The following is a 26,526-nucleotide window of genomic DNA, read 5'->3' as shown; positions in this document are numbered from 1 at the left end:
GAATATTCAAGTCCAATTCACCTATAAATCATTAAACTACAGATACTTTGGGCTTATTTCAGTTTAAATAACTCATATAATTGACTATTGTGTATGTAGGCCAACTCAGAACTGTCCTAATTTGTGATGGGAAGGTTAAATACTTGTGCAGTACTCTAATTTTGTAGATTCTTACAAAGTTGAAAAGAACAAGCATTTATACACAATGGAAAGGTTAGAAATTGACAATTTTACTTAAAAATGTATCTGTATACTTTTATCCCCTTCCTATAATTGATACTTATGTCTCCTACAAGTCCATAGTATCTCAGTAAAAATATCAGGAATGGAAAAGTGTATTAATATATGGAAGGATTATAAATGTTATTATAATTCATTTTTATAATGTAAGCTGAAGTACAGATAGGTACTTAATACAGACAAAAATGACTCTTACACTGAAGTAGAAAACAATTGAATATAAAAAAATTCAAGTATTGTACAACTGGAAAGGATCTTAGATATCATGAAGTAATGTTTAAATTCATCTTATGTTTATTTTATTTTTATTTTGTTATGTCCTTCAGTTTCTTAGCTAAGGATTCCTTCTTGCATCTCACACATTGTTTCTGGGATCACTCTATTTCTTTCTGAAATATATACTTAGAAGTTCCTTTAGAAATGATGCCTTAGTGATAAATTATCTCAGTTTCTGTTTGTCTGAAGTGCCTTTCTTGAATGATAGCTTAGCTTACCTCTAGATTAACAATTATTTTTTCTTAGTATCCTGAAGATATTATTTTACTGTCTTCTGGCTTCTATTTTTGTCATTCCTTTGTAGGTGTAATCTCTTTCTTTTTCCTTGCTGCTTTAAAAATGTGTCATTCTGCATTTTCATGTGATATGTCTATGTGTGAATTGTCTTTTTTTTGTGTGGTACACGGGCCTCTCACTGTTGTGGCCTCTCCCACTGTGGAACACAGGCTCTGGACGCGCAGGCTCAGCAGCCATGGCTCACGGGCCTAGCTGCTCCACGGCATGTGGGATCTTTCCAGACCAGGGCACGAACCCGTGTCCCCTGCATTGGTAGGCGGACTCTCAACCACTGCGTCACCAGAGAAGCCCCTGAACTGTCTTTTAATTATACTGTTTGTGATTACTGCATCTGAGGATTCATGTCTTCTATCAATTCTGGAAAAATTTTCACCTATTATTTTCAAGCAGTGCTTCTCCCTCATTTTCTCTATTCTCATCTTCTAGAACTCCAATTACATACATGTTAGACTTTATTATATTATCCTTCATTTAAAAATTATCTATTTTTTCACATTGTTATTCTGTGATATATTCTGTATAATTTTTCAGATATTTTCCCCAGTTCCTTAATTCTTGTCTCTCCAGCCCACTGTTTTACTTGTTCATGGAGTTTTAAATTTTAAGAATATTATCTATATAATTATTATTTCTCCACTTTCTAGAAATTCTAGTTTTTGCACATCAGGATTTTTTATCCTGTCCCAGGTTTTAGGAGACGTTTTCTTTCTAGGCATTTGCATTGTAATGAGAACCAAATTAGTAGTCCTGCTCTGGTCCTACTAATGTCTTTTTCCGTTATTCAGATAAATAGGTTTTTTTCTTGATATTTATGCCCAAACTACCACTTTGTCCCCTTGTCTGCCTTGCAAAGATACATTGGTCTTTTAAAAATCAACTGAAGTGTCTCTTTTAATGGAGTTTTTACTGACTTTCTTGGAGAAAAATAATAATCTTTATGATTGAGTTTCACCTGTGTGAATTTCTTTCATGATACCATTGTGCATTGTACCTAACATGAAGCCTATAAACCCTTTGAGGGAAGGAGCTAGGTCTTATTGATTTTTGTGGCTCTGATAGTACAAATAATAATATAAATAACAATGTTATAATTAACATTTATTGAGAACTTAATACATGCTTGGCAAACTCAAGAACTTTACATATGTTAATAAATCACTCGAGATGCAGAGAGATTACATAAAATGGTGAAGTCACACAGCTAGGAATTAATTGAAACAGGACTTAAATCCAGGAGGTATGTGGCCCCACATACGAACCCTCAGTGTTTATCCAATACTGCCTTTATGTTGACCTCCTAAAGGGAGCATCAGCAGCAGAGGGACAGGTTATACCACCAAAACTTGTACTTGAGCTCCAAACAAGATCATGGGGATGTGGCAGATGCTTAGGGAAGGACACAGCAGGACAAATAAGGAAGGCCTACAAAGACAGGTGGAGCCTCGTAGGGCATTTTACATGCAAGCAATATGAACAGAGTAGAGACAGCATGAAGCAGCAGTAGGAAATTTAGCAGCAGTTAGCATCATTTTTCTGGGTACAGAATTGGGTTTATCTGCAGAAATGAGGCTGTAAGAGGACTCAACGACAAGGCAGGAGTCAAGTCCAGAATTCAAAACAAACAAATCTGGAGGATCAGGTGGGCAAACAAGGCAGGAACTCAGTTATGAAGGTATCACTGCCCATTAAAATATTTTTGGCTAATTGAAATTGTTCTTAACTTCTCAAACACTTTTTATCCTTAAACCATCAGATGTTAGGTCCCCTAGAAGGCCTGACAGGAGAGACAATATTCTTTGGATCACAGTGGCAGTAATAAGTACAGTACTATATGTTGTGATGAAATTAATCCTGAGCCAGAAATAGCTTAGCATTGGAAGATTTTCACCACCACTGAGCTTTTCAGCATTTCAACATTTCAGTATTTCAACCTGACTTTGGAGTACTTCATTTCAACAGATTAACCCACCTGACATAAATGTGTAGCCCCAACAGGTCTTTAATGTTTGTATGGGTGGAGTTTTCCAAGTAAATGATAGGAGAAAAATCTTAAAATGTTTACATGATGATTTAGTTTATGCCTTCTTATCCTTAGTCCTATGACAGAGGGTTTTACTCTCCAATTCTTATTCTCAGTTCTATTTTTTCTTGTATGTGTAAAGATGAAATAACACATTTACTTTGCATAAGCAAATGAAACCTAATTGCCATCTCCCCAATTAGACACTTTAGAAGTGGACTCGCTTCTTTTTTATTTAAGAAAACACTGGAAAGGAGAAAGAGTGATTTATTGGACTACTTTAAATATGTTTCATATGAGTTAATTAATACAGTGTATAAAATAGATGGATTGAACTTGTATTACCATGGAATGGTATAGTCTATATTTTAAAGTAGATGCAAGATTTTCAATACCTAATTTCAAAATAATATGCTAGTAAAAATATATGGGTTCATTTATTTTATTAAACTATAATATACTAAGTGACACTCAAAGTTAGGTCTGACATACGCTTAGATTTCAGTTCAGCTAGTATGTATTGAACTCCTATGAAATGTTAATCTCTGAGCTGATGCTTTCACATCTATTGCCCTATGTAATACAGCATAATGCAATTACGAGTTAAACAGCTGACCTTTTTATATTTGTAAAATACTTTAGCTTACATGGAAAAATGAAAAAAAATAGGAGGCCTCCAGAATAAATATGGATGCATATGATGAATATTAACATTGAATCCAAGTGTTAATGTTTAATTTTCTTATTTTCATTATTTAAAATAAAAAGTAATGAGGAGATGGGTACAATGAGTTAAAATTCTGCATGTCTTTAATGAAACAGTAGCAACACATTATTAAAGCAAAGTATGAAAATAATGTGGTATGTGAGATGTTACCAGTTATTAACAGCATGTTTTAACATTACTGAAGTGAGTAAAATCAACCTTAATTTTCTGTGAAGTATTTTAACATTAATGAGAATTGACAAGTATGGAGCCCTTGGAAATAAACACTTAAGAAATGAACTCTCAGGTCATGTTTATAAAATACATGTGTCTAAATGTTTCTACTACTTCTTAAATCAATACTGGAAAATGTTTCATTAATGTTAAACAAGATATTAATCCATAGGTTGAGAGAGACCCTGTAAACTGAATAAAAGGTAATTTCTACATGGATCCTCATGGGTAGAAATATATACATATATCTCTTCAGTTACAGGGAACATTCTTCACAAGAGTTTAATACTTATATTTGATTAGTTACTCTTTTTCACTCCCTTATCACACATCAAGAAGTTTACTCTATACTCTACTTTTCATTTCTTTCAGAAATTAAGCATTCTTTTTTTAAAAAATAAATTTATTTTATTCATTTATTTTTGGCTGCGTTGGGACTTCATTGCTGTGTGCGGGCTTTCTCTATTTGTGGTGAGCAGGGGCTACTCATCGTTGCGGTGCACGGGATTCTCGTTGTGGTGGCTTTTCTTGTTGTGGAGCACGGCCTCTAGGCGTGTGGGCTTCAGTAGTTGTGGCATGCAGGCTCAGAAGTTGTGGCTCATGGGCTCTAGAGCACAGGCTCAGTAGTTGTGATGCACGGGCTTAGTTGCTCACGGCATGTGGGATCTTCCTGGACCAGGGCTCGATCCCGTGACCCCTGCATTGACAGGTGGATTGGTAAACTCTGCGCCACCAGGGAAGCCCAGAAATTAAGCATTTTTGAGTTATTTATGCTATTGAGAACTCTTTGATGATTCAGAGTCTCTTCCCCACCATTTTGTCCTCTACTCTTTATTCAACAGTATCTTTTTTTGTTAATCATAACATTTTTGAATTGTATTTTATTCTTACAGATTGTATAGAGACTATATTTGTAAAAATACAGAGGAGGCTGTATTTATTTATTTAGGTGTTTTTTCTTTACGGAATTATACTTGATTTACAAAGTTATATTAGTTTCAGGTGTACACAATGGTGATTCAACATTTTTATAGATAATATTCCTTTTAAAGTTATAACAAAATAATGGCTACATTTCCCTGTGTTGTATAGTATATCCTTGTTTCTTATCTATTTTACTGAGTGAACATGCTAAGTGTGTTTTTTTTTAATTTTTAAACATCTTTATTGGCCTATAATTGCTTTACAATAGTATGCTACTTTCTGCTTTATTTTTCTTTTATTTTTTACATCTTTATTGGAGTATAATTGCTTTACAATGGTGTGTTAGTTTCTGCTTTATAACAAAGTGAATCAGTTATACATATACATATGTTCCCATATCTCTTCCCTCTTGTGTCTCCCTCCCTCCCACCGTCCCTATCCCACCCCTCTAGGTGGTCACAAAGCACCTAGCTGATCTTGTGCTATGCAGCTTCTTCCCACTAGCTATCTATTTTACGTTTGGTAGTGTATATATGTCCATGCCACTCTCTTGCTTTCTCACAGCTTACCCTTCCCCCTCCCCATATCCTCAAGTCCATTCTCTAGTAGGTCTGTGTCTTTATTCCTGTCTTACCCCTAGGTTCTTCATGACATTTTTTCTTAAATTCCATATATATGTGTTAGCATACAGTATTTGTCTTTCTCTTTCTGACTTACTTCACTCTGTATGACAGACTCTAGGTCCATCCACCTCATTACAAATAGCTCAACTTCGTTTCTTTTTATGGCTGAGTAATATTCCACTGTATATATGTGCCACATCTTCTTTATCCATTCATCTGATGATGGACACTTAGGTTGTTTCCACCTCTGGGCTATTGTAAATAGAGCTGCAATGAACATTTTAGTACATGACTCTTTGAATTATGGTTTTCTCAGGGTATACGCCCAGTAGTGGGATTGCTGGGTCATATAGAGTTCTATTTGTAGTTTTTTAAGGATCCTCCATATTGTTCTCCATAGTGGCTGTACCAATTCACATTCCCACCAGCAGTGCAAGAGTGTTCCCTTTTCTCCACTCCCTCTCCAGCATTTGTTGTTTCTAGATTTTTTTTTTTTTTTTTTTTTTTTTTTTGCTGTATTTGGGCCTCTCACCGTTGTGGCCTCTCCCGTTGCGGAGCACAAGCTCCGGACGCGCAGGCTCAGCGGCCATGGCTCACGGGCCCAGCCGCTCCGCGGCATGTGGGATCTTCCCGGACCGGGGCACGAACCCATGTCCCCTGCATCGGCAGGCGGACTCTCAACCACTGCGCCACCAGGGAAGCCCCTAGATATTTTGATGATGACCATTCTGACTGGTGTGAGATGATATCTCAATGTAGTTTTGATTTGCATTTCTCTAATGATTAATGATGTTGAGCATTCTTTCATGTGTTTGTTGGCAATCTGTATATCTTCTTTGGAGAAATGTCTATTTAGGTCTTCTGCGCATTTTTGGATTGGGTTGTTTGTTTTTCTGTTATTGAGGTGCATGAGCTGGTTTTAAATTTTGGAGATTAATCCTTTGTCAGTTGCTTCATTTGCAAATATTTTCTCCCACTCTGAGGGTTGTCTTTTGGTATTGTTTGTGGTTTCCTTTGCTGTGCAAAAGCTTTGAAGTTTCATTAGGTCCCATTTGTTTATTTTTGTTTCTATTTCCATTTCTATAGGGGGTGGGTCAAAAAGGATCTTGCTGTGATTTATGTCATAGAGTCTTCTGCCTATGTTTTCCTCTCAGAGTTTGATAGTTTCAGGTCTTATATTTAGGTCTTTAATCCATTTTGAGCTTATTTTTGTGTATGGTGTTAGGGAGTGATCTAATCACATACTTTTACATGTAGCTGTCCAGTTTTCCCAGCACCACTATTGAAGACGCTGCCCATTTTCCACTGTACATTCCTGCCTCCTTTATGAAAGATAAGATGACCATATGTGCATGGGTTTATATCTGGGCTTTCTATCCTGTTCCATTGATCTATCTTTCTGTTTTTGTGCCAGTACCATACTGTCTTGATTACTGTAGCTTTATAGTATAGTCTGAAGTCAGGGAGCCTGATTCCTCCAGCTCCATTTTTCGTTCTCAAGATTGCTTTGGCTACTCGGGGTCTTTTGTGTTTCCATACAAACTGTGAAATTTTTTGTTCTAGTTCTGTGAAAAATGCCAGTGGTAGTTTGATAGGGATTGCATTGAATCTGTAGATTGCTTTGGGTAGTAGAGTCATTTTCACAATGTTGATTCTTCCAATCTAAGAGCATGGTATATCTCTCCATCTATTTGTATTATCCTTAATTTCTTTCATCAGTGTCTTATAATTTTTTGCATACAGGTCTTTTGTCTCCTTAGGTAGGTTTATTCCTAGATATTTTATTCTTTTTGTTGCAGTGGTAAATGGGAGTGTTTTCTTGATATCACTTTCAGATTTTTCATCATTAGTGTATAGGAATGCCAGAGATTTCTGTGCATTAATTTTGTATCTTGCTACTTTACCAAATTCATTGATTAGCTCTAGTAGTTTTCTGGTAGCATCTTTAGGATTCTCTATGTATAGTATCATGTCATCTGCAGTGACAGCCTTACTTCTTCTTTTCCAATTTGGATTTCTTTTATTTCCTTTTCTTCTCTGATTGCTGTGGCTAAAACTTCCAAGACTATGTTGAAAAAGAGTGGTGAGAGTGGGGAACCTTGTCTTGTTCCTGATCTTAGTGGAAATGCTTTCAGTTTTTCACCATTGAGGATGATGTTGGCTGTGGGTTTGTCATATATGGCCTTTATTATGTTGAGGAAAGTTCCCTCTATGCCTACTTTCTGCAGGGTTTTTATCATAAATGGGTGTTGAATTTTGTTGAAAGCCTTCTCTGCTTCTATTGAAATTATCATATGGTTTTTCTCCTTCAATTTGTTAATATGGTGTATCACATTAATTGATTTGTGTATATTGAAGATCCTTGCATTCCTGGAATAAACCCCACTTGATCATGGTGTATGATCCTTTTAATGTGCTGTTGGATTCTGTTTGCTAGTATTTTGTTGAGGATTTTTGCATCTATGTTCATCAGTGATATTGGCCTGTAGTTTTCTTTCTTTGTGACATCCTAGTCTGGTTTTGGTATCAGGGTGATGGTGGCCTCGTAGAACGAGTTTGGGAGTGTTCCTCCCCCTGCTATATTTTGGAAGAGTTTGAGAAGGATAGGTGTTAGCTCTTCTCTAAATGTTTGATAGAATTCGCCTGTGAAGCCATCTGGTCCTGGGCTTTTGTTTGTTGGAAGATTTTTAATCACAGTCTCAATTTCATTGCCTGTGATTGGTCTGTTTATATTTTCTATTTCTTCCTGATTTAGTCTCAGAAGGTTGTGCTTTTCTTATACTTTATCCATTTCTTCCAGGTTGTCCATTTTATTGGCATAGAGTTGCTTGTAGTAGTCTCTATGATCCTTTGTATTTCTGCAGTGTCAGTTGTTACTTCTCCTTTTTCATTTCTATTTCTATTGATTTGAGTCCTCTCTTTTTTTCTTGATGAGTCTGGCTAATGGTTGATCAGTTTGTTTGTCTTCTCAAAGAACCAGCTTTTAGTTTTATTGATTGTTGCTATCATTTCCTTCATTTCTTTTTCATTTATTTATGATCTGATCATTATGATTTCTTTCCTTCTGCTAACTTTGTGGGGGTTTTTTGTTCTTTCTCTAATTGCTTTAGGTGTAAGGTTATGTTGTTTATTTGAGATGTTTCTTGTTTCTTGAGGTAGGATTTTATTGCTATAAACTTCCCTCTTAAACTGCTCTTGCTGCATCCCATAGGTTTTGGGTCATTGTGTTTTCACTGTCATTTGTTTCTAGGTATTTTTTGATTTACTCTTTGATCTTCAGTGATCTCTTGGTTATTTAGTAGTGTGTTGTTTAGCCTCCATGTGTTTGTATTTTTTACAGATTTTTTCCTGTAATTTATATCTAGTCTCATACCATTGTGATCAGAAAAGATACTTGATATGATTTCAATTTTCTTAAATTTACCAAGGCTTGATTTGTGACCTAATATATGGTCTATCCTGGAGAATGTTCCATGAGCACTTGAGAGGAAAGTGTATTCTGTTGTTTTTGGTTGGAATGTCCCACAAGTATCAATTAGGTCTATCTTGTTTAATGTATTATTTAAAGCTTGTGTTTCCTTATTTATTTTCATTTTGGATGATCTTTCCATTGCTGAAAGTGGGGTGTTAAAGTCCCCTACTATGTATGTGTTACTGTCGATTCCCCCTTTTATGGCTGTTAGCATTTGCTTGTTGTATCGTGGTGCTCCTATGTTGTGTGCATAAATATTTACAATTGTTATATCTCTTTCTTGGATTGATCTCGTGATATTATGTAGTGTTCTTCTTTGTCTATTGTAATAACCTTTATTTTAAAGCCTATTTTGTTTGATATGAGAATTGCTAGTCCAGCTTTCTTTTGATTTCCATTTGCATGGAATATCTTTTTCCATTCCCTCACTTTCAGTCTGTATGTGTCCCTAGATCTGAATCGGGTCTCTTGTAGACAGCATATATACGGGTCTTATCTTTGTATCCATTCAGCCAGTGTGTGTCTTTTGGTTAGAGCATTTAATCCATTTACATTTAAGGTGGTTTCGGATATGTATGTTCCTTAACATTTTTTTAAATTGTTTTAGTTTTGTTATTGTACCTCTTTTCCTTCTCTTGTGTTTCCTGCCTAGAGAAGTTCCTTTAACATTTGTTGTAAAGCTTGTTTGGTGGTGCTGAATTCTCTTAGCTTTTGCTTGTCTATTAAGGTTTTAATTTCTCTGTCGAATCCAAATGAGATCCTTGCTAGGTACAGTAATCTTGGTTGTAGGTTTTTCCCTTTCATCACTCTAAATATGTCTTGCCACTACCTTCTGGCCTGCAGCATTTCTGCTGAAAGATCAGCTGTTAACCTTATGGTGTTTTCCTTGTATATTGTTTGTTGTTTTTCCCTTGCTGCTTTTAATATTTTTTCTTTGTATTTAATTTTGGTAGTTTAATTAATATGTGTCTTGGCTTGTTTCTCCTTGTATTTATCCTGTATGGGTCTCTCTGTGCTTCCTGGACTTGATTGACTATTTCCTTTCCCATATTAGGGAAATTTTCAACTATAATCTCTTCAAATATTTTTTCAGTTCTTTTTTTTCTCTTCTTCTGGGACCCCTATAATTCGAATATTGGTGCATTTAATGTTGTCCCAGTGGTCTCTGAGACAGTCCTCAATTCTCTTCATTGTTTTTTTTTTATTCAGCTCTGAGGTAGTTTTTTCACTATTTTATCTTTCAGGTCACTTATCCGTTCTTCTGCCTCAGTTATTCTGCTATTGATCCTTCTAGAGAATTTTTAATTTCATTTATTGTGTTGTTTATCATTGTTTGATCTTTAATTCTTCTAGGTCCTTGTTAAACGTTCCTTGTATTTTCTCCATTCTATTTCCAAGATTTTGCATCATCTTTACTCTCTTTACTCTGAATTGTTTTTCAGGTAGTCTGCCTATTTCCTCTTCATTTGTTTGGTCTGGTGGGTTTTTACCTTGCTCCTTCATCTGCTGTGTGTGTTTCTCTGTCTTCTTATTTTGGTTAACTTAGTGAATTGGAGTCTCCTTTTTACAGGCTGCAGGTTCGTAGTTCCCATTGGTTTTGATGTCTGCCCCCAGTGGCTAATTATGGTTCAGTTGGTTGTGTAGGCTTCTTGGTGGAGGGGACTGGTGCCTGTGTTCTGGTGGATGAGGCTGGATCATATCTTTCTGGTGAGCAGGACCACGTCCGGTGGTATGTTTTGGGGTTTCTGTGACCTTATTATGATTTTAGGCATCCTGTCTGGTAATGTGTGGGGTTGTGTTCCTGTCTTGCTATTTGTTTGGCACAAGGTGTCTAGCACTGTAGCTTGCTGGTCATTGAGTGAAGCTGGGTCTTAGCTTTGAGATGGAGATATCTGGGAGAGCTTTCACTGTTTGATATTACGTGGAGCGGCGAGGTCTCTGGTGAACCAATGTCCTGAACTTGGCTCTCCCACCTCAGAGGCACAGGCCTGACACCCGGCCAGAGCATGAAGACCCCATCAAGCCACACAGCTCAGAAGGAAAGGAAGGGAAGGAAGGAAGGAAGGAAAAATAGAAAGGAAAGTTATTAAAATAAAAAATAAAAAAAAATATTAAAAATACAAAAATTATAAAGTATTAAAAAAAAAGAAAGAAATAAGAGAACAACCAAACCAGAAATGAAATCCACCAATAATAACAAGTGCTAAAAACTATAGTAAACAAACAAAAAAACGGACAGACAGAACCCTAGGAGAAATGGTAAAAGCAAAGCTATACAGACAAAATCACACAAAGAAGCATACACATACACACTCACAAAAAGAGAAAAGGAAAAAATGTATATATCTTTTGGGAAGTCTGAGGTCTTCTGCCAGCATTCGGTAGGTGTTCTCTAGGAGTTGTTCCACATGTAGATGTGTTTATGATGTATTTATGGGGAGGAAGGTGATCTCCACATCTTATTCCTCCACCATCTTGAATGTCTCCCACTTATCTATTTTATACATAGTATTTTGTATCTTCTTAATTCCATACCCCTATCTTGCCCCTCCCCCTTCCCTCTCCCCACTGGTACCCACTAGTCTGTTTTCTATATCTGTGAGTCTGTTTCTGTTTTGTTTTATGCATTCATTTGTTTTATTTTTTTAGATTTCACATATAAGTGAAAACACAGTATTTGTCTTTCTCTGTCTGATTTATTTCACTAAGCATAATACTCTCTAGGTCCATGCACATCATTGCAAATGGCAGAATTTCATTTTTTTTTATGGCTGAGTAATATTTCTTTATATATATTATATATTATATATGTATATACCTATATATATATACATACCACATGTTTTTTATCTATTCATCTGTTGATGGACACTTGGGTTGCTTCCATATCTTGGCTATTGCAAATAATGCTGCTAAAGCAATCTTGAGAAAAAAGAATAAAGCTTCAGGTATCATTCTCTCTGACTTCAGACTATACTACAAAGCTACAGAAAACAAAACAGCATGGTAGTGGCACAAAAATAAACACATAGATCAATGGATCAGAATAGAGAACCCAGAAATAAATCCATGTGACTATGGTCAATTAGTCTATGACAAAGGTGGCAAAAAGCAATTGGAGAAAAGACAGTCTCTTCAATAAGTGGTGCTGGGAAAACTGGACAGCTACATGTAAAAGAATGAGATTAGAACATTTTTTCACACCATATACAAAAATAAACTCAAAATAGATTAAAGACCTAAATATAAGACTTGAAACCATAAAACTCCTAAAAGAGAACATAGGCAGAATGCTCTTTCACATAAATGGTAGTAATATTTTCGGAGGGTCTGTCTCCTAAAGGCAAAAGATAAAAACAAAATAAATAATTGTACATAATTAAACATTCAACAGTATTTTTTGATAGATATTTCTTAGTCAAAGTTATGTATGTAGGTTACCACTTTGATTATATGTTCATCTCTATGAAACTTGATATCATGGTTTTTAGTCATTGAAATAAATGTGACATGTAAATCAGGGTCATAGCAAGAAAGAGATGGTCACTCAAGAAGGGTGATAAAAAGAATTTAATGAAAGGACTGATTGGGATTGACATATACACACTACTATATACAAAATAGGTAACTAATAAGGACCTACTGTATAGCACAGAGAACTCTACTCAATAACCTGTAATGGCCTACATAGGAAAAGAATTTTAAAAGAGTGGATGTATGTATATGTATAACTGATTCACTTTGCTGTACAGCAGAAACTAACATAACGTTGTAAATCAGCTATACTCCAACAAAATTTTTTTTAAAAAAGTAGGCAGGATAAAGGGTAATCAGCGAAGGTTAGTGAAATCCCAGAAACCTGCAACAGTCAGAAACTGTCACTATTTCTAGGCCTAAAGGAGCAAGGTGGGGGAGCAGTTAATGCAAACCAGCAAGATGTATAGCTGTAGAAGAGTCACGTGACAAGCGCTTTGATGTTTGATAGAAGACCACAGCCATTGCCAAACTATGGCCCCAAATGGGCCATGTTTCTCTCCTCCCAACTCTGTAGTCTTCTGTCATTATCTCTCATTGGCTGAACTCAATAGGAAGCTAAAAGGCAAGGGGCCCTAGTGATGCAGTCTGTAAAGACACAGCGCATGGTGAATAAGAGTGGAAAGTGGATCTGTAAGGGTTAGTGGAGAGTATACAGCACACAATACTATTCTAATATCTAATACCTAAAAAAAAAGGCAGAAAATGTGGTTACTTTTTAAAAATGATATGATAAATAGTTCTAAGGAAGAAAGAATTCTGAATTGAAAATGAACTGCTTTTCCTCTATTCATTTTTAAATGAGATGAGAATTAAAAGGATATGAAAAAGTTTGAATTTTCCTGCTCACAAGGTTACTGTTAGATTTTGGTTTGTAAAACTAGAAAATTTTATTTCATTGGTGGCTGTGCTCAAGAGCTATGGTAAATCAGAAAAAGGTGATTTTTACATATTCATAGAGCTAATGGTATTTACAAACAAGTCTAGAAGAAATTTCTGTGTGAATTAGTTACTGTTAGTCTGTCCCAGGGCCATAGTCTATACCAATGTTTTTCAAATTGCATGTCACAAGCCATTTTTCGGTCCTGAAATAAATTTAATGGGTAGTGACTAGGACTTCTAAATGAAATAGTATACCCTGGAACAGAAAATATCAGAGTGCATTTTTTATACTAAGAGTAAATACTGGTTTGTGAATTTTTTGTTTTGATTACATATATATGAATATGTGACTGTGTTGGGATATATATTTCTCAATATGGGCAATGCTTTAAATTTGGAGGGAACATGGCCCATATTGAGAAATATATAGCCCAACACAATACTATTTACTGGACTCAATCATCTTATAAACGTTTACCCAACAGTGTAGTAAGGGTGAATTGTATTGAAAGGCAATGTAATATATTTTTGTTCTCTCCCTACACAGTGCTAAAATTTGTTCCTAGGTGAGTAAATACATATGGAAATTAAGGTGCATTAATATATTTGATGTTCACCAATTCTAAAGATAGTAACAGTTCAAAATGAAGTGAAAATATCTTATTGCTCTATTACTGCATAGACTGGCACCCAGTGCCATAAGTCCCTCTGCATTCCTATCATCACACCTCATATTTACTTGCTCTTGGTAATAAGGGGGAAGGGAAATATTCTGCTAAAACGTCTTGAATAATATTGAAGTGATCTTTTGAGCTATAGCCAAAGTAGAGGAATTTCAGTATATGTATTAACATTAATCTGTATCTTGGGAATTTTCAGCTGAAAATATGGAACATCCAGAGAGTATTTAAAGAGGATAATATGAAACTACAAAATGAGTCACTTACATTGAGTTATATTCATATTCTAGCTTCTAGTTCTTTTTCTTTTAAAGAAAAATTAAAATTAGGTCACTTCTGCTTGTAACCTGCATAGTAATTAAATAATCAGCTATTTCCTATTTAGATTCCATTTCTACTTCTGCTGCAAAATTTCATTTTCTCTCAGTATCTCAACATTAGCGATTCAACAGAATTATCTTTTGTACGTGGACAGTATACATGCTTTATATAAATAAGGGGAAGAAACATTTTGTATAAGCTGAAAATTATTTCAGGTCCTTGAAATCAAAATCAAGTATTTATTGTATAGGGGGAAACATCTTCATGTATTCTATATAGGCTTTCCATTTTGCAGTTGTTTTCAGAGACTGCCATTTTGAGTTATATTGGAATAATGTTCCTTCTGACCTTTGAACAAGGATGCATGACTTAGTTTTTGGCATTCTTCCTAACAACACCCCAGAGGGCAGAGTTGTATTCTAGTGTGACATATATTTGAAAATGTCTTGCACAGAGGGTAAATTTGATCTGTAAATGTATCAAGAACAGATTCAAAATAGGCTGAAACTTGCATTTATCTGGTTCAGGAAAATTATAAAAGTCTCAACTTTAGTCTTTCTATTGCTATTATTGGTTAAACCAACAGATTTTCTTAAACTTTGCCAAACAGAAGAGCAATGGGTTCTGAAATCTATCTTCATTTTAATTTTTCTCTCATTTTCTCTCATTTATAGGATAAGTTTATCTAACTCTGATTTCAAAGACTTTACGCTGACTTGTGTCAGTACAAGTTGTCAGAAAGACAACAGGACTATAGGCTATAAAACATGTCCTTCTGCTGCATATTGTGCTGCATTTGAAGCATATGAGAGCTGATCGTTTTAGGCTGAAATATGTCTATACTCCTGCAGTTGAAAGTACTGATTTGTCAAACATGGAGGACAAATCTTTATTAAGATTATGTTCAGGAATTAAAAAGCTTTCAGAGAAGAAGCAAAAACCTTTTACTTTTCTAATAGTAATAAACTAGAATAGGCTTAGAAATAGATCTTGAAAGGTTTCACTCAACTTTAGTCTACCTTTTCATTTCTCCTTTTGTACTCGATATTCACTTTTAAGGCAATTTTTACCTGGGTGTTCACAGATAAAAGTTGTAAATAATTTGTGTTTCACTTCATTCAGTATTTCATATTTTGTCCATTCCTGCATGGTCAAAATGGATTATGCTCACACCTCCCCCATTATTTTATTGAGTACCAAATCACTGAGTATACTATTTTGAGTTATGTGTACAGTGTTCAGAAGACAAAGCCTATGCCCAGCCCTTCTAAATAGGTAAAAAAATCTATAGAAACTGAATGAAGGTTTAATGCACATGATTGTAATTTACAGTTTAGTTTGAATAAAATGCATTATACTGAAACAAAGTCACTAGAGTTTTAGTTTACCTAGTAATTGATACCAATTGCTTTCAAGAGATTAGCTCCCCCCAACCCCATTTATAATGGCAGTGGAATTATTTCTCCCTGACATAGCACTAATGATTTTCATATTTTCCTTGTATAGTTCAAAATGTCATCGTGTTAACAAGAATTCTTTATCAGAGATAAAAATACATGTTACTGGGCTTCCCTGGTGGCGCAGTGGTTGAGAATCTGCCTGCCAATGCAGGGGACACGGGTTCGAGCCTTGTTCTGGGAAGATCCCATATGCCGCGTGAGCCACAATTACTGAGCCTGCGCGTCTGGAGCCTGTGCTCTGCAACAAGAGAGGCCGCGATAGTGAGAGGCCTGCGCACCGCGATGAAGAGTGGCCCCCACTTGCCGCAGCTAGAGAAAGCCCTCACACAGAAATGAAGAGCCAACACAGCCATAAATAAATAAATAAATAAAAATTTTAAAAAAATACATGTTACTAAATTGACAGGATAACTGTTTGTTTTCTAGTTTTCATCTCACTAATAAATGATGCCAACTGGAATGTTTGACTGCCTTCAATTTCATGGAAAATCAAACGACATTCCTTCTCTGAATGTGTGGTCAAATTAATCTTAGTCTTTTGTAAACTAACATTTGATAATCAAATAGAATATTCAGGTACAAGTAGGTTTATGTTACTGAATTAAACCCCTAAATTATTAGAGCACATTAAAGTTTATTTGCTGAAATTAAGAGAATCTATGTACTATCATTTAGTCTTCTTTCTCTCTGCTCTACAGAGAAATGATGAAGAGGCAGTTGTGGATAGAGGTGGAACTCGTTCTATTCTCAAAACACACTTTGAGAAAGAAGATTTAGAAGGTAAGACTATTTTGGTGGGGGGATACCTATTGGTGTTTCAAAGAGAAATGTGAAATTTGTTGCAATGTGGAGAACTGCAAAAGTTGATATCAGAGTAATAATGGTGGTGGTGGTGGGATGGATATGACTGTTTTGGTGTACCCTGGAGTGCCAATAGTCAGTCCTGCAAACAATGAGAAGCATTAATTCATTCAACAGATGTTTGTTGAACCTCTCCTATATTCCTGTACTGTGTTGTGTGCCAGTCTTTCAATAATCCTTCCTTCCAGGAATTACAATTAATTGGGGAATGAAAAGAAAAAAATTATGTCAGACCAACATATTGGGTGTTATGTGACAGGGGAGGACAGGAGGGGCATCTAATTCACCCTGTGTTGTCAGAGTAGGCTGTCACTGGAAGGGAGTTAAGGACAATTGGTATTCTAGTTTTACTGAGATATATATGAGAGAGGGCTGGAGGCATCATTTGTGTGTATTCTCTTCAGTAGGAAGAAGGTCAGGTAATTCAACAGGGAGGTAGTATGGTCTAGCAGCTGGTAAAATATAGAGGCTCTGAAACCAGACTGTACTAGATTCAAATATCACTTCTGTCCCTTATTTGTTATGGAAGCTTTAGCTAATTAGTTAACTTCTATGCACCTGTTTTCTCTGTTGTTAAAATAAGGATAACAGTGGAATATATTTCCTAAATTTTTATGAGAAATAAGGGAAAAATAGAATAGTACCTGGCCTAAGAGTTACATAAGAATTGACAATTATTATTCCACTGCAATTTAATGTATACACGCCATTAGTTCATCTTAATTTTTTAACAAGAAATTATTACTAGTGAGATACAAGGTATGTGGTGTTTTTCATCTTTTTGTTGAAAAGTGAAACCCAAATCATCTTAAGTAAAACTAATCAGAGATAGCTCCTAATAATCTACAGCAGCTGAAAAGTAAGTGTTCATTCCCCTTAAGAATTATAGCCACTTAAATTATGGTTAAATTCATTATTATTGAGTCTTATATGTAGTTACAACAATTAAATAACAGAAGAGTTAACATACTATTTAGAGACAACTTTGAACAACTATACCCACTCTGTGTTTGACATTTTGCTTGATGCACAGAAAGCACCCAAGGTCTGGAAAGGTTATACTTACTGGGCAGGCATAGTAATTTGCATGCTATCCATATTCATTACACAAATTGAAGGAAGTAGAAACTTGAAAAATCTAACCCAGTAATGTCTAATATAAAGCAAATTTTTCTTTAGATTTGAAAAGCAGCATAGTTACTGTCCTACTTATGTCATACCATGACTTAAGCTATGCTTATATTCACTAAACTCACACAAGAAAACCTAATAAATCAAGAATTTAGTGTAAAAATATACTCAATTCCAGAGAAACATCATCTTGGGTTTAAAGATTGTGATGATAATCCACACACAGATAATTAACAGTTAACAGTAATTTATAAATAATTACAGTAAAATACTAAATGGTCCCTTTGAATGGAAAATACATAATACAAAAATAAGATTTAATAAAGTTACTTTAATTGTTGTATCAACATGTATTACATACGTTTCTTTTTACTGGGAATACACGTAACAGTGTACAATGCTTCTTAAAAGAGATTTCTTGTTGGCAAAACACAGTTGGATAAATCAGATTTTGTTCTGTTTGCTGATGTCTATAGTGGGTATTTTAATCCCAGAAGTGAATACTGTGACTTAGTCACTGGTGATTGAAATTAACATCATAGAATGCAAAGGCAACATTTTAGAATTTTGAAAGAAAATAAGAAAAACCTTATTTATGTTGACTTTCTTAATATTTGTTCTGCTCCCATATCATATTAAGTAGATAAACATTCCAGTATTTGAGGATGCTGTGGAGGATTCTGTTGTGATGCATACAAAGAATTAATAGATCTGTTAGTGGTTCCCAGATTGATTACCCTGAATCAGAAAATAATGCAGGGGCAATGAGATGGATGTCATGGTTCAGGAAAAAATCAACTGGTAGCATATAATATAATATAACGTAAGTGGGAGAGCACCAGAGAGAAAGGTGGCATTACTGAGGATAAGGGTGGTGGTAGCTTCTCCTTCTGTGTAATTAAAGAAAAAGACAAGGGCACCACTGTTTTTTTTTTTTCTTTCATAATTTCCAAAACTTGAAAGCAACCAAGATGTACTTTAATGGATAAATAAACTATGTAGTATGCCAATGCAATGGAATATTATTCAGTGATAAAAAGATTTGAACTATTGACGTTTCTCTAAGGAAGATATACAAATGGACAGCAGGGTCATGAAAAGATATTCAACATCACTAACTATTAAGGAAATGCAAATCAAATCTGTAATGAGATATCACCTCGAACCCATTAGGATGGTTACTATTTAAAAAAAAAAAAACAGAAAATAACCAGCGTTGGTGAAGACATGAAGAAATTGGAACCCTTGTGCACTACTGGTGAGAAAGTAAAATAGTGCAACTGCTATGGAAAGCAGTGTGGAAGTTCCTCAAGAAATAAAATTACCATAGGGCACCACTTTTTAAGAGCTTCTTTAGTAACATAGATAAAATATACCAATAGATATTTATTTTAAATGAGCTAGAATTTGGAATTGCTACCCCAGACATTACCTTCAGCTGAAGGGAGCTACCTCTCCTGTGGCATCTGAATTCAATAAGTTATCAGAGAAGGAGTATAAAGGCCCAGAGTCTTGCCTCAATTTGGTACAATTCTGAAAGGCTCTCTCAGCTTCAGAGCCTCCTGTGGAGTCAACTGAGGCCATTATTGCAAATATACCATAATTCAACTTCTACCAAATGCTGCAGCCCACATTTCCTCACAGGTGTTACTGCTGATAGCTCTCTTCAACAAACTCCCTGAACACAAATTTCTGTCTCAGTGTCTGTTTCCTGAGGAATCTGAACCACTCATTGATCATTTTCCTGTTCCCTGAACCATACCGATAGACCTACTTGGTAATTGATAGGACCATCACATTGGTTTTTTAGCCTGTGGGATTAAGAACTATTGTAGTGGGTGAGAAGGCTCTGAAAGTACTTGCCTTGGCAATGATAGTAAATGAAAATCAGTATTGCATATGACAGGAAATAGCAGAGATTAGTGCCATCTTTATAGATCTAAAGTATGTCCCAGTCTGGCCACTACAGAAACTTGTCAAAGTCTAGACAATGGTGGTGGACTACTGCAGACTCGGCCAAGTGGTAGCATCAATTGCAGCTACTGTTTCAGATGTAGAATCTTTTTAGAGCAGGTTAACATGACCACAGATACATGGTATGCAGCTGTTGATGTGGCAAATGCATTTTTTTTTTCTATTACTACCAAGAAGGTGTACCAGAAGTAAACATTCTCTTGGGAAGTACAACAATATACATTTATGGTCTTGCTCCACGGCTGTGTTAACTCTCCTACCCTGTATAATAATAGACTCCAAAGGGATTTGGACTGGGTGGGTGTTCTGCAGAGCATCATTTTGGTTCACTGTGTTGACCAAATGAACATGAAGTGGCAAGTATGCAGAGGCCTTGATAAGACAGATGTATTCCAGAGTCAACTTCTCAGTGAATCTGACTAAAGGATAACATTATAGAGTGTGCAACACTGTACTGAGCCTGAAACTCCAGGGTGGATGGATGGATAGGTGGGGTCAGTTTCCACATGGGCCTAATAAAAATAACCCAGTGCATCTTCAGTTCTTTTTTTTTTTAATTGAGCAGAATTCCCTGTGCTATACAGTAGGTCCTTGTTGATTATCCATTTTAAATATAGCAGTGTGTACATGTCAATCCCAAACTCCCTTATCACTTATATGGAGGGAATCTAAAAAAATGATACAAATGAACTTATTTACCAAACAGAAACAGACTCACAGACTTAGGGAACGAATTTATGGTTACCAGGGCAAAGGGTGGGGGTCAGGGATAGTTAGGGAGTTCAGTTATTCTTAAACACCTCCATTCTCTCTTCATTGTTCAGCCGTGTTCAGCTTTTCTCAGAATGGATGCCTGAACTTTTAAAAAATTTAATGAATATTTTATTTTTTCAGATATGACGATTGTTATATTTTCTGCAGGCATAAGAGCAAATTAATAAGTTGCTAAAAATAGTTTGTCATTAATTAAATGATAACAAAGAGAAGAAAATTAAATAGCTGAAGATGATATGTTATTATTTAGCCGTTTTGACTGAATGGATCGATTTCCAGTCAAAGCAATTCTGCCCAACAACTGGATTGCTTTTTTAAAAAAATTAAAAAAAATTCTTTTGTGGTAAAAAATTCATAACATAAAATTTATCAACACAGCCAATTCTAAGTGTACAGTTCAATAGTATTAAATATATTTACAATGTTGTATAAGCAGTGTCAGAACTTTTTCATCTTGGAAAACTGAAACTCTTCAACAACATCTCTCCATTTCCTTCTCCCCCTGGCAAACACCATTCTACCTTCTGTGTCTATGAATTTGACTATGCTAGGTACCTCACAGAAGTGAAATCATGCAGTGTTTGTCTTTTTGTGACTGATTTATTTCACTTAGCATAATGTCATGAAGGTGTATCCATGCTGTAGTATTAGAAATTACTTTCCTTTTTAAGGCTGAATGATATCCATTGTATGTATATACTATATTTTGTTTATCCATTCATCTATCGATGGACACGATTGCTTTCATCTTTTGGCTATTGTGAAATAGTGCTGTGCTGTTTAGCTAGTGCTGTTATGAGCATGAGTGTGCAAATATTGCTTCAAGACCCTGCTTTCAATTCTTTTGAGTATATACCCATAAGTGGGATTGCTGGATCATAGGGTCATTCTATTTTTAATTTTTAGAGAAACTGCCATACTGTTTTTCATAGAAGATGCACAATTTTACATTCCTACCAACACCGTGCAAGGGTTCCAATTTCTTCACATCCTCACTAACACTTGCAGTTTTCCAGGTTTTCTTGATAGTAGCCATCCTAATGGGTGTCAGGTTTTGATTTGCATTTTCCTAATAATTAGTGATATTGAACATTTTCTCATATGCATGTTGGCCATTTGTGTATCATCTTTGGAGAAATGTCTATTCAAGTCCTTTGTGCATTGTTTAACTGGATTTTTTAATGTGTTGTTCAGTTGTAGGAATTCTTTATGTATTCTAGATATTAACTCCTTATCAGGTATATATGATTTGCAAATATTTTCTCCCATTCTGTAGGTTGCCTTTTTGATCTGTTGACTGCGTTCTTTGATATGCAGAAAATTTTAATTTTTTGATATAGTCCAATTTGTCTAGTATTACTTTTGTTGCCTAAGCTTTTGGTGTTATTTCCAGGAAATCCTCGCCAAATCCAATGTCATAAAGCCTTTCCCTATGTTTCCTTCTAATTTATAGTTTTGGGTCTTACATTTAGGTCTTTGACCCATTTTGAGTTAATTTCTGTATATGGTGTAGAATGCCTGCAATTTTATCCTTCATATTCCTTTGTTGTCTAACTTTACACTTGTTATAGCTTGCATTACTCCTTACAGGTTAAATTTCCCCCCAAATCACTGATATATAAAGAACTTCTTTAGTGAGAGAGAGACTGTTTGTTTTCCATGCTTTTAGCACATATTTCTAAAATAATACCTGCTATTTTTCTACAGTCTGAGGACATGGAAGATGCAATCAAACCTCAAGAATATTATTAAAACTTTTGTGTTCAAAACCTTTTTGTTGCTCCATACCAAATTGGTGCCTTCTCATCTTCTCCACAAAGAATAGAATGTCCGTTCTGCCCATCCATTAGCGTTACCTGATCCCTCCTGGCAGAATAATTATCTTCCTCCTCCAGATCTCTCTTTCTGAATTTACATCATTTCTTATATTATTATTATGTATATATTTCTTATCATTCTTATTTGATTATAAGTTTGTTGAGGGACAAATCTTTGTCTTATACGTATTTGCATTCTACCATGGTATCGGTCCAGCAGTTTTTCTTAAACTAGATAGGTACTAAAAAAATATGTTGCATTGAATCTCATTTATATATAATTCAATAATATATCACTAATCATGTAAGAAGTTAAGTTTATATACTGTAATTAGGTGCATAATTAACACTCATCAAATATTGAATTAGCTTTCAAATATTTAACATATAAATATAGGAGTTTCTGTACTAAGATAAATAAATCTAGTTACATTTTAATCTGATATTCAGGAATTCATAAATTTAAAACTTTAATGGAAAAGTTAAACTAATATTTAAATCTTGGCTATGAATTAAATTAAAAAGACATTTTCTTTATTCTGTATTGCTTTTAGCAGAGTGTAAAATACTTTTAAGTCAGGAATTTAATAGAGAAAATTATACCTCTGTCTTGATATTTTTGCTCATTTTATTTGAGATAAAAAATTTTGGTTTACTAGTTCATTTCTTTTGGGGACCACTTAATATATCGTGGACCTAAAGTCCAGAGATACTGTAAGTAAAATACCTAGCACAAAGCTATCATATAACATAATTTTATTAATGATAATACCCTCCCACTTTCTTCATTTCACCCAATGCATTCCTGAGCTCTTAAGTTTACTAAAATGCTTTTCTGATCATAATCATTGTAATGTCAAAAGTGTTTTTCACTAAAAAACAGAAGATAGTAAGTGCTGATCCTATAATTATGATGCACTATTTTGAAACCAAAGTAGAAAATAATTTGAAAAAATAAAGAAAAAGCCAAAAATTAGGCTTAGATCTTTTTCTTTCTGATCTTTTATCTCCAAAAATTGCCATTAGAAGGAAAAAGTGAATTCTGCTGAGAGAAACAAAAGTTGGCTTCACAGAGACAGAGATGGGCTTAGAAGGATGAATGAGAGTTCTGAAGGCAAAGAAGGAAGGATCCGTTATATTCTGGGAATGGCAAATATGGTGTAGCTAACACGTTGGGATTGTGTGCATGCGGGTAAAGAGTGACTAGAGATGAAGTTTAAACATTTGCATGAGGTAGGTCAAATAATGGAGAATGAATTAATTTTTGAAGTTACTCAGTGAGGTAAGTACTATTATCATCTCCATCTTACAGATAAGGAAACTAAAGCACAAAAGATTGACTTGCCTAGGCCATTACTAGCAAGTGTAAGAGCAGGAATTCAAACCCACAAGGGTCTGGGCTTTTAACAACTATGTTATAGAAGTAAACATAATGTGGAGCCTTGTTTTTTAGGTGACTGAATGGGGCAAGATGTTTATTAACTGGAAGACTGGGGCATATTTACTCACTTAATCATGACTATTTTTAAAAAGTTGAGACTATCCTATGAAGCAATAATGAATTAGATAATTAGTACCCCTATTACAATAGTTTTCCAAATAATTTTGCAAAAATTTGAGATATTTTGCAGTTAGTAAATTCCCATTAGACGATTCATTTCCACAAAAGGAAAAGCCTGTCCCACTGGAGACTAGTTTTAATAATAACCTCATGTTCTCTTATTTTAAATTCTTGTCTCTGCTGCACCATAGAATGAATAATCTTATTGTTTCCATGTTCCAAATGTCTTTTATTTGAAAAAGAAAAGAACTGTTTTTCCTGCTATTATGGGTTTTTAACTTTTGTGCAATTTACTATTGTTGATACAGGCTCAATGTCACTTGATACGGCAATTCTAAGTGGTATTTGGTCCATTGGTAATAATTAGTGAAGTTAATTAATTACATAGGATCCATTTAAAATTGTACATTCTGCCTGCCAAACACTTTGGATATATTTGAGGATGGGAATTAGGCAGATAGACTAATACTGAAGATTCCAGAAAAAAATAGCCAGTAGTAAATTTTATTCCCTAATTGACTATCTTTGACACCTATGCACATTTCATAATGAATTGTTCTATTTTTCTCCAGGGTATCCTAAAAATAAGAACCAAATAAGAGAATGTTTTTTAACAGTCTGTAATAATGGAATTACTTTTATTCCTAATTAACTCTCAGGTGAGCTATAGATCATGTTCCATGTTTCTTCATATTAATTGTTTCACATGATTTTTGTATGTAACCCACATCAATTTATTTTGATATATAAATTTATTCATGATATTTTGTCTATTTAAAGTGAGTGGTAACTTGCTAGTTATTTACAGTCTGCTTTTAGAGTGTATTGTAAATTTGAAAGATCTAAAGTATTCTAAATTTGGTTTATTAGACCATTTGCAAGTAGTTATAGACATGTGTTTGAATGAGTATAGTAACAAATATTCTAATGTGTATATGTGGCTAAGAAATCCTGCAATGTATGGTTTCTTAATTTAGGGGTCCTCATTATGTATTTTCCATCCCTAGTTTAGGATGTCTGTTTTTAGGCAGATGATTTTAGAATAAGAGCCCATATTCTTAATCTCCCTCATCGTTCCTTATAAATCTGGCTCTATTTACTACTACTCTCTACCTATCAAAGGCACAGTACAGTATTTGAGGTATTTGCTATGTAATGTGACCTAAGACATATCCTTTGTGAATAAGGAGAACTGTATATTTGTGTGTGTATATGTAACATTTTCAATCAATTGCTATTTTAGAGATATATTAGAGGAAAAGAAATTCCTTTTCATTACATTAAATATAATCCTATAAATATTAAAAGAGGGTATTTTACAGCAAAGAATTTATTCCTTTAATCCTTCTATATTTTTCTTCGAAAATATTTAATACTTTGAAGACAAACCACAAATGGCCAAAGCTTCTTAATATGTACTCTGTAGGTTTATATTAACAGTATACTTCTGTTTTGAGTTTTCCAGACGTCTGAGACTTAAGTGCGTTGATTATTTAGTTAGACAGTTTAATAGTATGGGAATCATACTATGAAGGTGACATTGTGAAGGAGATCAACTTAGTCTACTTGTTGATTAAATTCTTAAATCTCTATTTCAGCTGCTAATCTTTCCCCTAGAGCTATCCTACTTTAAAGCTCCTTGGCTACATGTGATCATAGCCTCCACAGGTTATCTCCTCACAATAGAAGCAGGGGTGGGCTACCAGTCAATTAGGGCTTCTCTTGTGAAGTCATCATCATTCACCAATATTAATTAAGTGCTAATGGTATATAAGCACTGAACAAAATTTGTTTTATATTCTTTATTCTCCAAAGTGGTTTACATACTGGTGCTGTCAATAGGGCACTTGAGTTCTAGACCTCCTTGGGAAAAAATAACAGTGGCCACCCGGCACATAAATGTTTACATTTAAATATCAATTGAGATAAATACTGATAATACTGAACAAGTTTTAAATAGTAGTTGAAAGAGGTGATATTCTTGATTTTCTGGATTACACACACCTATAATTTTATCAGTACTAGCATCACTGGAACCTTAATAGAATTAAGTCGATTTGGTGTACCGGTATTCTGAGGTTACTTTTTGGAATGCTGTCTTTTATACTTTCTCCTGGTGACATCGTTCACTACCCCATTCTATCCTCCCTCTTTTCTGGCTGCCTAGTCATCCCTACTGCTCTTAGTTTGTCAGAACTGCTGAAAGCACAATGAAAAAATCTACTTCTTTTTCCTTTCTTTCTCTATCATTTCTACCCCTAATGAGAGCTTCAGGTGGGAAGATAATATAGAAAACCAAAATGATTGAAATAATGATTAAAAGAAAGTAAAATTTTAATTTTCTGCTGGTAGATTAAGCTTTCGTCTTGTCTCTGCAGAAGGAACATTATGAATATCCTTTTCTTATTGAAGTATAGTTGGTTTACAGTATTAGTTTCAGGTGTATAAAACATATTGACTCAATATTTTTATAGATTATACTCCATTTAATGTTACAAAATAGTGGCTATATTTCCCTGGGCTGTACAATGTATCCTTGCTGTTTATCTATTTTATACATAGTGCTTGTATCTCTTAATCCTGTACCCCTATCTTGCCCCTCCCCTCTTCCCTCTCCCTGCTGGTAACCACTAGTTTGTCCTCTATACCTGTGAGTCTGTTTCTGTTTTTTTATATATATTCATTTGTTTTATTTTTTAGATTCCACACATAAGTGATAACATAGTGTTTGTCTTTCTC

General features: G+C 34.7%; 1 protein-coding gene across 9 annotated transcripts in view; it reads left to right on the top strand.

Moving 5' to 3' along the window:
• Window positions 1-26,526, top strand: part of SLC4A10 (solute carrier family 4 member 10) — a gene marked incomplete at both ends in the record, with an annotated part of 310,037 nt that overhangs the window by 106,710 nt on the left and 176,801 nt on the right. For all 9 annotated transcript variants that reach the window (XM_082658203.1, XM_082658200.1, XM_082658202.1 and 6 more), the window contains one exon: window positions 16,368-16,449. In XM_082658203.1, the coding sequence (XP_082514329.1) occupies window positions 16,368-16,449 (82 nt within the window). The remainder of the gene's footprint in view (window positions 1-16,367; window positions 16,450-26,526) is intronic.

Source organism: Grampus griseus (assembly GCF_964374135.1).
Source record: "Grampus griseus genome assembly, chromosome: 7".
NCBI lineage: Eukaryota > Metazoa > Chordata > Mammalia > Artiodactyla > Delphinidae > Grampus > Grampus griseus.
The sequence above is the reverse complement of the archived record's forward strand: the minus strand, read 5'-3'. Positions and strand labels throughout refer to the sequence as shown.